Here is a 14,483-nt window from a genome sequence, read left to right on the forward strand (position 1 = left end):
GCCGCCGGGACCCGGGGAAGCGGACAAGGCCTTAGGGAAGGTGAGCAATTCGGGTGTGGCGGGGGAGCGGTTGGGGCCTGGAAGGGAGCGGATACCGCTGCAGTCGCCGCGTAAAATGGCGGCTGGCCGAGTCGCCGCCATTTTCTCGTCGGCTTCTCGCTTTCGTGCGCACAAAATGGCGGCCGGAGCCGGTGGCGGCTCTTGCTGCCCGCATCGCGGGCGCTGAGTGGAGAGGCGGAGGCGCTGGGCGGACGTCGCCGGGTGGGGTAGAGAAGCCGAGCGGATCCGTTTTGAGATCAGAGCCGCTTCTCCGCAGTGCTGGAGGCCGGGGCGGGCGGCGCCGGTTCGTAGCTCGGCGCTGTTGAGGCTCGGGGCGGCCGTTGGCGAGGAGCCGGCTGGGCTCGGGCTGCTCCTGCGGATGCTGGGGTGGGGTGGAGAGCTGCCGGTCCTCCTGGGGCCGGAGGAGGGAGCGCGCAGGCAGATTTGCGGCTTCTGTGTGGATTTGTTTGCTATTACTGCTTTTTTTCCGTTTAATTTTCTTCGCTTCTCGTGGGAGGGTGAGCTGGCTACAAGGAGTTGTTACCGGGCCGGGGGCAGCCGTGCGGGAGGAGCCGACCGCTCTCCGTTTTCCCGTCCCTGTCGGAGAACAAAGAGCCGGCCGGGCCCTGGCGGCGCCTCAGCCTGGAAGCGGGCGGCGCCCGGCGCGGTGGGGGAAGGGCGGCGCGGCCGGAGCGCGGCTCCAGCGGCAGGGCGGCGCCCGCCTCCGCCGGGGGGCGCCCTCGCACCGCGCCGCCCCCGCAACCCTTTTGTTCGGCGGCGGCCATGTTGGCGGCCCGCGCTCCGCCCGTCGGACCGGGATGGTGGTGCGGGGACGGCTGCGCGGCCTCGTGCTGCGCTGCCTCGCCCGATCTGCGGTGGACTGCCTTATTTTTCACGCGCTCTTGCTTTGATCCTTAAATCCATCATCTTTCTGTTAGGGAATATTTTCCCGATTGTCTTTCAGATTAGACTTAAGGTAGAGAGCAGCGAGTTTTCCTGTTCAGTAGCTTTATTGGCCGTGTGGATTTAGACGCGGGAGACGGCCTTTTTTTTATACCGAGCACGCATTGGGTGATCTTGGAGCCCTTATTGGAGCATTTGCTTTCTCACAGTCTGTGATTCTTATCAATGCACTGCTGGAAATGTGTCTGAGGTGATGAGACTAGGCTTCCTGGGGTGGGAGGTGCTGTGAGATACAATGGTTGCTAGTAAAAACACCTATAATATGAACACTCGATTTGTCTTTCTAGGTTTTGTTTTTCCCCACCCCGTCAATTTAATTTTATTCTTTTGAAGATTCTTCGTTGTCAAGCCGCCAAAGTGGAGAGTGCGATTGCAGAAGGGGGTGCTTCTCGTTTCAGGTACTGGTGCTGGTTTGGTTGACTGAACGTTTGGCAGTGTACCAGTTCTTTGAGGGGGAATTAAATATGTTTTCCCAAGTTACTAGTAATACTAGTTCCCAAGTTACTAGTTTCCCAAGTCACTTGAGTAATACTGAAGTGTCATTGAAAATGATGGTGTTTTGAATTTAGACAAACTACGTGATTGTGTTTTAACAGTGCTTCTTCAGGCGGAGGAGGTGGTAGGGGTGCACCTCAGCACTATCCCAAGACTGCCAGCAACAGGTACGTCGTCATATTCTTTGGATTAGCATCTTACTTCAAAGGTACGGGATATGTGATGGTGAATAGAGTTGGAAGTAGGCTCCTTTCAAATTTGTACAAGAAGCATTACAGAGTTTGTGATGTGTTAATGTCCTTCATCTGTGGCACGGTAGTGTATAGCTTATTAGAATTGTACCTCATGTCATGTGAGGAGGACAGAGCACTTTTATGCATTCCATGTAAAAGGTTTAGAAGAAGGGTTTTAGTGTTGGGAGTGGTCTTATTTTATTTTAAAATTGACTATTTGCAGGTACTGTCATGCTGGTAGGAGAAGCATATATCTCCAACAAAACTAAACATAGTAATAGTTTATGTAAAATAGTGCTGGAAAGACAGTTCTTGAAATTGTTTTTCAAAATTCTACAGCGAGTTCCTGGGGAAAACCCCAGGGCAAAACGCTCAGAAATGGATTCCTTCACGAAGCACTAGACGAGATGACGACTCCGCAAACGACAAAGAACGACATGATGCAATCTTCAGGAAAGTAAGAGGGTAAGTTTTCCAGAAAGTGTTTTTCCATGCTATTATGTTTAGCAATATCTTCATTAAATGAGCCTGAGGAAGAGGAAGACATGCATAATTCTTGTGTTCCTTAGGGGGATAAGGAGGTTTCTTTAGAAGGAATGAGACAGAAACAAACAAGCAGCAAGTGTTTGCTGCTGCAGAGAGGCAAACTTGCTAAGAAGCAAGCTTTCTGAAAGAGTTAATATTGATAGTCAGACTTTTCATTCTAAAAGTTACAAAATAAATAAAAATCTGATTTGACTTTGAAAATTGGATTTTCACTTTTCTGCTTTAAAGACTAACTAGTAAAGGTAAATTTAAATCTGAAATTACTCGAAGTTTATAAGATTTGCAATCTGAATTTTTTGTTTTGCTTGTTCCTCTTTAGCATACTAAATAAGCTTACTCCTGAAAAGTTCGACAAGCTATGCCTTGAGCTCCTCAATGTGGGTGTAGAGTCTAAGCTCATCCTTAAAGGGGTCATACTGCTGGTAAGATGGTGGTGGTTTGTGGGTTGCTTTTTTGGGGTGGGGGGGGAGGTAAATGTCTTGCTTGTTTTTAAGCTACTACTTCCTTGCATCATAAGTATAGAGGTTGATGTTACTGATGAGAGAGAGAAATAACGTGATTTATCTGGTGTTTATTATTAACTCTGGCGTAAAGGAATGTCATCCCTTCTTGCATGAGAGGGATATGCTGGAGAAAGAATAGATTTAACACTGTAACATTAAATTTGAGATGTTAGTTACCAGTGTTCATTCTGTCCTGCACCTCCCTACACCCACTACTTTGCATCCCACTACTCAACAAGCTTTTTCTGTCTGGGAAGAACTACCACAGGTAGTCCTTGGTATACTAGATGCAACCAACAAATGGTTCTTAAATCTGAGATGGGCTTTGGTGTTCTGATGAGGAAATTCATATTTGTCCCTTTCATTAGTTTGGAATTATGGAAGCTTTTTCAGTAGCATAATATCTCAGTTTTGCATCAGTATTAAGCATCATGTGTTAAACAAACAGTAATAATGGATTTTATTTAGTATAGTGGCAAGGAGTAGCTGTTCCAAATCATGTAGAATGTTAGTATTGTATTGAGTGTCTTGCATTTCTTAATACATATGCATCCTACCACAAGCTATCTTACTGAAAATAACTCCATTTAGATCGTAGACAAAGCCCTTGAAGAGCCCAAGTATAGCTCACTATATGCTCAACTATGTCTGCGACTGGCAGAAGATGCACCCAATTTTGATGGCCCATCTGCAGAGAGTCATCCAGGACAGAAGCAAAGCACAGTGAGTATTTCACTGTAGAATGGTAAATTCTACAGTGTGTAGAATTAGTGTAGTAACAACTTCCTTTTTTTTTTTGTAGACATTCAGACGCCTCCTAATATCTAAACTTCAAGATGAATTTGAAAACAGAACCAGAAATGTTGATAGTAAGTTTTGAAACCAATTTAATACAGAATTTACTACTTTTCTATTCTGACAGCCATGTTTAACGGGATTTTTTGTTTTCCAGTCTATGATAAGCATGATGGTCCCCTCCTCCCTGAGGAGGAGGAACAGAGAGCCATTGCCAAGATTAAGATGCTGGGGAACATCAAATTCATTGGAGAACTTGGCAAGCTTGACCTTATTCATGAATCTATCCTTCATAAGTGCATCAAAACAGTGAGTATATAGGTTAGGTGTGGGCTAAGAATGAATAAGTATTTCTAAACTAAAAAAAAAATAATGCTCATGATGTTTTAGGAATTTTTGACTGTAAAAATGTTTCCTGTTGAGTAGAAATATCACTGTTTGAAATGAATAGTAGTGTGGTCTAATTAAAAAGGAAAATTGGTTTCATTTAAAGCTGTGGGAATTGTCTCAAAGTAAAGATGTAGTCTGGCCTAGACATAACTACCGCAGATAGCTCTTGCTATGTATGTACTTAAAATGAGTAATAAGTGCTTTAATTAGCATTTCTTAAGATGAATAATGTGATACATTTTTGCATGTCCTGCTGTACGCTGTTGTTAGAAATTATCTGTATTATGCTGAAAGAACTATTTTGCTTCTAATATTTCAGCTTTTGGAAAAGAAGAAGAGAGTCCAACTCAAAGATATGGGGGAGGATTTGGAGTGCCTCTGTCAGATAATGAGGACAGTGGGACCTAGATTAGACCATGCAAAAGCCAAGGTATGTGCATCTGCTGCAATCTTTCAAAGTAGCTTAAAATCCATGGCTAAAACTCTGAAACTTCAGCATTCTGTGCCTCTACTCAAAAGAACGAAACTGAAAATCTGGTATCTCCTGGAGCAAGAGTGCTGACTATTGCTCATGCATAAAAGCTTTTGATAGTGGAAGGAGACAGTCTTTCAGATGGTTTAAAAGGTTCTTCCTAGAAGACGCGGTTATTACTACGTAGTCATATAAGTGAGAATGTTATTTTCTAAATGCTTCTTAAACACATGTTAATACTGATTTGTAACATCACTTTTGTTCTCTCAGTCCTTAATGGATCAGTACTTTGCCCGTATGCGCTCCTTGATGTCAAGTAAGGAATTGCCAGCAAGGATTCGTTTCCTGCTGCAGGTACGGTATTAAAATAGCCTACTGCTGTTTGGTTTTTTTCCCCACAAAGTTGACTTCACTCCTTGCTTAATTATTTGTGTTCCAAGGATACTGTGGAGTTGAGAGAACACAACTGGGTTCCTCGCAAAGCTTTTCTTGACAATGGACCAAAGACTATCAATCAAATCCGTCAAGATGCGGTAAAAGTAAGTATTTGATATTAAGTCTTGTGCTTAGCTTCTGATTAAATGCTGAAGGGAATCCTTACACTATTTACTTTATGTCACAAAACTCATCTTCTGTTTATCTGGTAGTGTGACAGTAAAGTGTTGATGAGGGTTGAAAGCATGTAGGCTTGTAGTTTAGGCATAAAAACTTGATTATCTCAAGGACTATTATTATAAAATAACCAGAATGGTAATTCCTCTTCTAAAGGATCTAGGAGTTTTTATTCCTGCTCCTATGTCTCAAGTGATGAGAAGCGACTTCTTTCTGGAGGGACCCTTTATGCCACCCAGGATGAAACTTGACAGGGACCCACTCGGAGGGCTTGCTGATATGTTTGGACAAATGCCAGGTATGCTGAAACTGTGAGGCTGAAGTGATGATTGCAGCTGTACTGTGTTGAACACAACAAGATAACATATTGCCTTCTGTTTTCTGATAATATAGGTAGTGGAATTGGTACTGGTCCAGGAGTTATTCAGGATAGATTTTCACCCACTATGGGACGCCATCGTTCAAACCAACTTTTCAATGGCCATGGGGGTCACCTCATGCCTTCTGCTCAACCCCAGTTTGGAGAACTAGGCAAATCTTTTCTGAAAAATCAGGTAAGGAAAAAATGGCTTGAGCATGTTAAGGAGCTCTTCTACAGATGCATATGTTATGGATTATAGTATATTTGTGTTGGAAGGCTTTCTCAGGTTTGATTCTGTGATTAGAGCTCATGTTCAGTTGGCAAAAAACTTCCTAAACAGTGTCTTAAAATGATAGAAAAGATAAGGAATACACTTGGTTGTTTTTTGTTTGTTTGTTTGTTTTACTGCAAGGAAAGGTGCATGTGGCTTTGGTGGGTCAGAATGGTGCATTTTTTTATTTAAAAGATAGCCCTGTTTTTTTAGGAATAGGTGCTGCTCTCCCACAACCCCTGCTCCTTCTTTTTCCCTTCCTCACAAATAGAATCTTTGTTCCTCTGGTCCCTCTGGTACTACTTACCATATGATGTACGCCACTCCATCATCTGCACTTCTTTCTCTATATCTCCCTTTCTGAAATAGGGGCAAAGCCAGCTCTACCATAACCAGAATCAGGGACTCTTATCCCAGCAACAAGGACAGTCGAAGGATATGCCACCTCGGTTTTCTAAGAAAGGACAGCTTAATGCAGATGAGGTATATTACATGCCTACATTTACTTAAAGCCTATACTCAATATTGCCCAGTGATTATAGCAAGACGCGTTATTATGAGGACTTATGCTGGATCTCTTCCTACTTTCTTCCTTCTCCTACTTTGCCCCTTCCTCTTTCACCTTATTCCTCACTTTCCCTAGGGTATCCAGCGTCCTGTGAGCGAGACTGAGATATGAGGGCAATTTCTTGTGATGTTCCTTCCTTCCCTTCCCACACACACCCTTCCCAAGAGCACTACTCTGACATCAGTTCCCATGCATCATTGATAACAGCACATTTTAATGGAAACTCTAGAAGATCCTAATACTCAAATCTAGAAGCCCCGAAGTGCTGGACCAGGCAATTAATTTTTTTTTTTCCTGAACTAGACGATAGGCTAAGTGTCAAGCACAAAGTAAACTGCATTTAGAGGAAAAAAAATAAGTATCCTTACTTCTGAGCAATTAGTGAAGTTTCATCATAGTTGTAAATCCTGTCTGCAAACATGCTAAGTATCTTCTTAGGTCTCTTAACATACTGCATCTGAAAGGAGCAATTCCAGATCTTGGTACAGATGTTACTAAAAACCAGTAACTTGCAGCAAGCTGTGATTTACTGAGTCATGCTTTTGGGGGTGTTGCAGTACTAGCGTGACTTAATCTAACTGTTTACACTGTAGAAACTGAAAATTAAAGTTTATGTGGGATGGGTTGATGCAAGTCCATTTCTGTGTAATTCTTGGTGAAAGTACTTGAAACAGTTTGAGATTTTTCTGATTATTTACAGATAAGCCTGAGACCTGCTCAGGCTTTTCTAATGAATAAAAACCAAGTGCCAAAGCTTCAGCCCCAGATAACTATGATTCCTCCCAGTGCTCAACCACCACGCACTCAGACGCCACCTTTGGGACAGGTAAATATCAAAGTTAATGTGTGCTGCTAACCAAGTTTTCTTCGACTATACTGAATTCTTGCGTGTGGGACTTAAGCCTGTTTCTGATAAGAGAGGGAATGTTTGTTTTGTTTTTTTGTAGCACATAGCAGAAGATATGAAAGCATGTCTGAGGATGTAATTTGACTTTAACCTGCTTAGTAAATACTGGAAGTTGATAAAAGTTTCTTTGAAACAGTGCTGTAGGTCGACTTCAAAGAAGTAACTTCTGGTACTGTCTTTCAGCCTCCTCAACTTGGTCTTAAAACAAATCCACCACTTATACAAGAAAAGCCTGCAAAGACCACCAAGAAGCCACCTCCTTCCAAAGAAGAGCTACTTAAACAAACTGTACGTTAATTGTATTGCAGTGCTTCTTTAAAAATACTTTTAAAAATGTATGTTTAACTATCCATTCTCTTTCTCTAGGAAGCTGTTGTAACTGATTATCTGAATAATGGCAATGCTAATGATGCTGTCAATGCTGTGAGAGAAATGAGAGCTCCAAAACACTTCATTCCTGAGATGTTGAGCAAAGTAATCAGTCAGTCCCTTGATCGATCAGATGAAGACAAAGAGAAAGCAAGTACTTTGATCAGCTTACTCAAACAGGAGGGAATAGCCACAAGTGACAACTTCATGCAGGTACTACAGTCTGATAGTCCTTCTGCTTGGCTGTTTGTGATGTCTAGCTTGGATACAGAAAGCAAAATCTATTTCCTCTTGTTGATGTGAAGAGGTAGAAGTAACATACACACTCACGAGAGAATGTAGTATGTGATGAGAGAAGAAATGTGGGTTTGGGATTTTTTGGAAGCAGGGAAGCTCTAGGCAAGTGATTCAGTGGGAGATAAAAAAAAAAAAAGGCTTTTATTTAGTGACTATATTACTGTATGCAAGGACAAAATCTCAGTGTCTCATCTTGTTACTGTTTTGTAGGCATTCCTGAATGTATTGGACCAGTGCCCCAAACTGGAGGTGGACATCCCATTGGTGAAATCCTATTTAGCACAGTTTGCAGCCCGTGCCATTATTTCAGAACTGGTGAGCATTTCCGAACTGGCTCAACCACTGGAAAGTGGCACCCATTTCCCTCTGTTCCTGCTTTGCCTTCAGCAGTTAGCTAAGTTGCAAGATCGTGAATGGCTAACAGAATTGTTCCAACAAAGCAAAGTGAATATGCAGAAAATGTTACCAGGTAAGAGTCTGTTCAGATATTTCATGTTTGTATATGAGATGGTTTTTGTGTGTTTTGTACCAGTTAATATAGTTACTTCAATGTAGTCAATTGTCACGATCCTTAGTGAGGATGGTACTTTTAATAGGTATCAGTGAGTACTAGCTCTTAAGTGTGTCTTCATTGCTTTTCAGAAATTGATCAGAACAAGGACCGCATGCTGGAGATCTTAGAAGGGAAAGGGCTTAGCTTCTTATTCCCACTTCTGAAACTGGAGAAGGAACTGCTAAAGCAAATAAAATCGGATCCATCCCCACAAGCCATCTATAAGTGGATTAAAGATAACATTTCACCCAAGCTTCATGTAGATAAAGGATTTGTGAATATATTGATGACCAGGTGAGATGGTTTCTTGATGTGATTCAGGCACATGCCTTGTCAAGCATATAAGCATGTATTGGTAAGCCAATACTTACCTGTGTGGAGACTGACATGTATCTTCGTGTAAGATGGTATATGCTAAGATAGGGATGAAAGTTGTTTTAGCTGGACTTGCTCTCTTTCAGTGCCCAGTATCTGTTTGCATCAGTTGTGTTTTACCTGGGGATGAGAAATGTAGAACCCATTACTCTGCTCAAAAAATGTTTCAGAGCCTTAAGTTGCATAAGTAGGATTTCATAGTGGACAGTAAAGTATATCACATGCACCTTTAATGTGCTTGAATTAGTGAGCAAGTAACTTAATAATTGTAGAGCATAAAATCTTGTTGTGATTTGGAGTTCACAGAATTAACCTTTCTGTCTTTGGTCCAGTTTCTTGCAGTATATTTCAAGTGAAGTAAACCCACCTAGTGACGAATCAGATTCTTCATCTGCTCCATCAAAAGAGCAACTAGAGCAGGAAAAACAACTGCTTCTTTCCTTCAAGCCAGTAATGCAGAAGTTCCTCCATGACCATGTTGATCTGCAAGTGAGTGCTTTATATGCACTCCAGGTGCACTGCTACAACAGTAACTTTCCAAAAGGTATGTGTATAATCTTACCCACAATTCAACTGCTTGTGCAGGAATTTCAGGTTCACTGTATCTCTTCAGTCAGATAACCTGTTTGGAAGTTTATAAAGCTAAGAGTTTTTGTGTGCTTGCTTTCAAAGGCATGTTACTGCGCTTCTTTGTTCATTTCTATGATATGGAGATCATTGAAGAAGAAGCCTTTTTGGCATGGAAAGAAGATATTACTCAAGAGTTTCCAGGAAAAGGCAAAGCTTTATTCCAGGTAAACTTGATAATGGCTCTGTCTCCTGTCATGCTCCAGCAGAGCAGGGATTACTTGGAGAAACATAAGGAGTTATCCACTAGCGAGGAATGAGGGGAGATGAAATGAGTGTAGAGTACAGCGGAACCACTTAAAATGAGCTTGGGGAAAAAGTGTTCTGCTGATGTGTATAGTGGGTAAATAATTCTTGTTGCCTTAAACCAGTTTTATGTAACTGCAGGTAAACCAGTGGCTAACCTGGCTGGAAACTGCTGAAGAAGAAGAATCTGAAGAAGAAGCTGACTAAAGAACCAGCCAAAGCCTTAAATTGTGCAAACATACTGTTGCTATGATGTAACTGCATTTGACCTAACCACTGCGAAAATTCATTCCGCTGTAATGTTTCACAATATTTAATGCAGATGTATGTCAATAGGATATCTTCTGCAAAAGGTTTTTGTAGTATGTCTTAATAGTCTACAATAAAAATATTTTAGAGTATCTTTAATGTTTAGATAACAGTGTATTAGCAGCATGCAATAATTACATCATAAGTTCTCGAGCAGAAGCAGTCTGTTGCAAGGGTCTTCTTTGCTGCCAGTTATCATAGGCTGTTTTTAAGTTAGAAAACTGAATAGCAACACTGAATACTGTAGAAACGCACTTTGCTCAGTGTAATACTTGAGTTGTTGCAATATTTGATTATCCATTTGGTTGTTACGGAGAATCCTTAACTGTAATCGATGGTTGTTGCCGTAATAGTATATTGCCTGTATTTCTACCTCTAGTAATGGGCTTTATGTGCTAGGTTTTAATATCCTTGAGCCTGGGCAAGTGCACAAGTCTTTTTTTTTTTTTTTAAAGAAACAGTTTACTTGCACAGAAACTGATCAGCTGGACAGATGATTTAATGCCCTTTGGAAGAGGTTTTTGTGGGTGTGAAACATGGTGAGAAATTTGAATTGGTCCCTCTATTATAGTATTGAAATTAAGTCTACTTAACTTATCAAGACATGTTCATGCCCTGATTTTATATACTTGTATCTATCAATAAACATTGTGATACTTGACTTGGTTTTTGAATGTGTCCCAGCAGAAGGGCTTTGACTGACAAGTAGTTTACTTTCTGAATAGAACATCAGTAGGAATTTACTTAGACTGTGGGATCATTTTAGGTTTCTTTTTATGAAAGGTCTGTCTCAGTTTGTTCATGAATTCTCAGTAAGATCACAGACCAGAGAGACACTGATTTGGTATGTCAGAAGGGTAATTAACAGATACCTGCTGAAGGAATAAGTATGACCTTGCCTTGTGATTCAGTGAGTAATCTGCCTTTTTTCTTCCTGATGCTTGAAACTTTCAAGTTCCCATATCTTTAATGAAGTGGCACTGACTAATTCACTGTTTCTCAAGTAATGAAATCAGAAACAACAGCAAAGTGTCAGCTTAAAATGTTATCTATTAAATGCTCAAAATACCTTACTTTCTAAGACTGTTCTGAGTGAGATTTTTTTTATCAGTGGTTTTTTGCTAGCTTTCAAAGGTGGCATGTTTGTAGTAGCAAAAGTTTACTTCTTGATGGAGACTTTTTTTTTTTTTTGCTAGTGCTGGAAGTGCTTCAGATGACTGTGTCTTTCACATGGTAGAAGATGAAAATGTTGCAAAAGAAAAGATTTGAGATCTTGATAAAGTTTACTTTGAGGGAAGAGTAGTTTGCATTTAAGTGTGTTAAAGGGCTGTGACTAGTTAAATGGGTGTGGTTCTTGCATTGCTGGCACTCTTATCTTGGGCAGGCTTCCTGATCTGCAGTTGGACGTAGTGTACTTTGAAATTAGACTTTTTCATTGGATTTCTGAAGTTGGGTCAGTAACTTGCTTGAGGATGGTAAAATGCGACGTTGCCCAGTGTGTCACTGCATTTATTGTGGTAATCCAGATTACATCTGTTAGGAAAGGGGTGTTAAAACTGAATTGCTAGCAAGTATTTTGACTACCCTTACCACCACTTCCTATCTATATTTCAGTATAGTGGTGCAGCTTAGCAGTAACTTGCAGATTCCTAGCTCAAGTAAGAGAAAACATGAAGTTATGTTAAAGCAGCTTGTGGTGGGGGAAATGGCTGCTTCTGTTGATGTAGTTGCAGCTTTTGAGAGTGGTAGTAATTCCATCATAGGGCCTCCAAATGCACTCTTCCAGTCATAGTTTTCATAAATTAAAGCTATTCTGCATTTCTTTATAGAGGAATATAGTTGGTGCTTAAGGAGCTGCAGTATTCAGCTTTGCTTCTTGTTGTCAGATAAGTGCTCCACAAATGTTCACATCCTAAGGTTCAGCAGTCAAACAAAAAATGTGATCTTTTATTTCACATCTAAACAGTCATTTCAGCTGATCAGTTTGGTGATGTATTCCCCTACAATACTGTTTCTTAGAGTTCAGATGTAGTTTCCTTGAATACCCAATGCAATTCATTCAAGTGCTGCGAAGCTGAACAGAGGAGCTGCCAGTCACAAAAGCACAGTTCTAACTGGTAGTTTTCAATTAAGTGTACCATAAGGTGAGACAAAAAAAAAAAATTACAAGAAGAGGTGCAAGTAAAACAATTCTTGATCAAAAAAGAATTAGACTGCCAACTAACTTACCAGTTTTCTGGAGGAGGTTACACTGGCAGCTGCAGGTTGAGTAGCATGAATAAGCCTTGTATTCTTGCCCAGTCTTCACTCCAATCACTACAATCATACGTACTTGTGCATGAAGGCTTTGCTGCTTGGCTATTTTTTTTTTTCTTTCTGTAACTAGATAGATCAGGTAAAATCACTTATGATACCCTAAATTCTGTTAGTGAAGAGTGAGCTGTTAAGAACTATGCCTACCAACTATATTCCATATTTTCAAATGCTTATACACATCAAAATGCCATTAAATGCAGAAATTATTCCCATCATAAGACTTGCACATGCAGTTAGTATGCGCATATCTGGCCTCATGAAACTGGTGTAAAAAGGGCTCTTGACAGTGCAGTGGCTCATTGAAACTTTCTTTTTACCTTTTTACAAAGCAGGGAAAAGAGCATCTTCATAATCTACTTATTTCATTTACTTGACTGCTCAGTGCAGTCAATCTGGTAAAAGGGGTGGGTATTCAGTTGGGCTGATGTTTGAGTGACTTGTATTTTAAATGTAAATAGACCATTTTAAACTAGTAAAGTCACAGTCTAGATTAAACCAGTAACTGATCAATGATAGTGGCTTTTATTTAGTATCAATTTTGATAATTCAACATAACACACTTAGGAAGATTGGAAAAAGTGCACATGAAAGACAGTTTGGTCACTAAGTTTGCCTTCTGAAATAGTGAACTAAGTTGCTGTTATCATTCAGGGAGCTTCAGTTCTGTTTGTCAGTTGTGCAGTTGACTTTTCAGCAAAGTCATGAGAAGTATGGCCATCTAAATGAGACAGTCTGATATTTAGAAGGCTTCTTCGTCAAGTTGCAGTCTGCTCTGGCATTTTGTACTGGAGTTGGATATTCAAGGAAAATGTTGAATAGAAACTTTCAATAGAGAAAATATCTTTATGACTGAACAGCCATTGTTGGTTGTTTTTCTGATTTTTTTTTTATTTTTATTTTTTTTTCCCCCTTGAGGATAATGGCAAGAAGCCTGGGGCTGGTAGGGGTGAGGTTGGGCACAGAACAGAATGCTAGCATGTGACAAAACAGCTTTCAGCAGACAAATTTCTACATGATTGCTACTTGGGTTTGCAGGTTCATGCAGAGCAGTGAGTAAATCCAAATGATTAGATAATTTCAGCAGTTCAATAGTTTCTGTAAATTCTTAGGCTGCATCCAGAACATGAGTTGTAGCTAATGTTATAACTTAGACTCATAGCTGCAGTTATGGCTGGTTCAAATTAGTTCATACCTTTTCTCTGCTTTCATCTGATTTAGATATCAATAGCTGATCCAGCTTACTCCTAAGTGTACCTGGACAAACTGTTAACTGTTGCTTGCTACAGGTTGGGTTTCGTTTCTTTTTTAAAATGCTGTTTATAATGCCTTAAGTGTGGCAAACAGAAATGTGTTAGTATGTTCCACAAAGAACATACTAACACATGGAATGTGTGGCGTAGGTGTTCCCTAATATAAATGTGAAGGACCGATCAGGTCGAGGTTGTTAATATGAAAGTTGATGAACAGCAGTACTGTCCTCCTTTTTCCCTCTTTTCACATAAATTACCACACTTCTTACGATTTTATTGTTGCTGCTTCTTATTTCAAATTGTATTGGCGAAAACCCAAAAGTTGTTTTCTGCAGACAGATGTAGTTTCAGTTCAATGGGGCAAAATCTGCATATAGGCAAATCTTTAAAGCTATATGCTGTATCCTCAAAAGCAAAACAGGAATACCCATGTGCAGCTGAGACTTAAAAGTTGCACAGCCAATAGTTACAGATATTAAGGTTTAATAGAACTAGCAGCAGTAATTTAAAAGAGAATAAATCAGAATGGCTTTGAGATGTCAACAGAGCTCGGCATGTGCTTCCAGAGCAATCAAGAAAGGACATCCAAAGCAAGTTTGTTACTGGCTGAAGAAGAGCTGTGTTGAAAAACTTCACTGTGTAGTAAGAAAGACACAAACATGTTGCGGTATGTTCCTGAGGCCGTGTATTGCACAGTAAGACTTAGCTCTAAGTGAGTGAATCAGGCCTTTACCTCTGAAGTTCTGATACTCTTCTTCAGTTTCAAGTTGGATCTTCCCATTTGTAAAGAAATTCTGTCCTGATGAGCTTGGAAGGATTGATTACAGAGATAGATGGTGTGGCTTTTAATGTGGAGCTGTTAAAGTGATACAGGCTCATCTAGATTCATGTTATAAAACTTGTGTCCATTATTGGCTTTAACAGAGTCCATACATTTGGTAGCTGGAAACTAGCAAAATGTTATTTTTAATAAGTTGATTAAGCAG

General features: G+C 40.4%; 2 protein-coding genes and 1 non-coding gene across 3 annotated transcripts; all 3 read left to right on the plus strand.

Annotated features, from left to right (window-relative positions):
* The first annotated feature begins 349 nt into the window (after positions 1–349).
* On the plus strand, positions 350–1,380 carry LOC146544227 (uncharacterized). Its single transcript, XM_085224107.1, has 2 exons — positions 350–1,015; positions 1,290–1,380. The coding sequence occupies exons 1-2, from the start codon at positions 419–421 to the stop codon at positions 1,317–1,319; spliced, it is 627 nt and encodes a 208-aa protein (XP_085080233.1). The 5' UTR covers positions 350–418; the 3' UTR covers positions 1,320–1,380.
* Positions 1,336–10,592, plus strand: EIF4G2 (eukaryotic translation initiation factor 4 gamma 2). The gene is made up of 21 exons (XM_010710988.4): positions 1,336–1,400; positions 1,599–1,664; positions 2,070–2,195; positions 2,596–2,698; positions 3,371–3,502; positions 3,582–3,648; positions 3,732–3,883; positions 4,284–4,394; positions 4,707–4,790; positions 4,877–4,975; positions 5,205–5,346; positions 5,442–5,602; positions 6,050–6,163; positions 6,949–7,074; positions 7,339–7,443; positions 7,522–7,737; positions 8,032–8,290; positions 8,464–8,668; positions 9,082–9,293; positions 9,422–9,543; positions 9,764–10,592. Exons 7-21 carry the CDS (start codon positions 3,800–3,802, stop codon positions 9,827–9,829), a joined length of 2,106 nt encoding a protein of 701 aa, XP_010709290.2. The 5' UTR covers positions 1,336–1,400; positions 1,599–1,664; positions 2,070–2,195; positions 2,596–2,698; positions 3,371–3,502; positions 3,582–3,648; positions 3,732–3,799; the 3' UTR covers positions 9,830–10,592.
* On the plus strand, positions 6,206–6,365 carry LOC116216726 (small nucleolar RNA SNORD97). Its single transcript, XR_004160042.1, has one exon. It is a non-coding gene; the product is annotated as a small nucleolar RNA SNORD97 (small nucleolar RNA).
* Positions 10,593–14,483: the final 3,891 nt, after the last annotated feature.

Source organism: Meleagris gallopavo, chromosome 5 (genome assembly GCF_905368555.1).
Source record: "Meleagris gallopavo chromosome 5, MGAL_WU_HG_1.1, whole genome shotgun sequence".
Taxonomy (NCBI): Eukaryota; Metazoa; Chordata; class Aves; order Galliformes; family Phasianidae; genus Meleagris; species Meleagris gallopavo.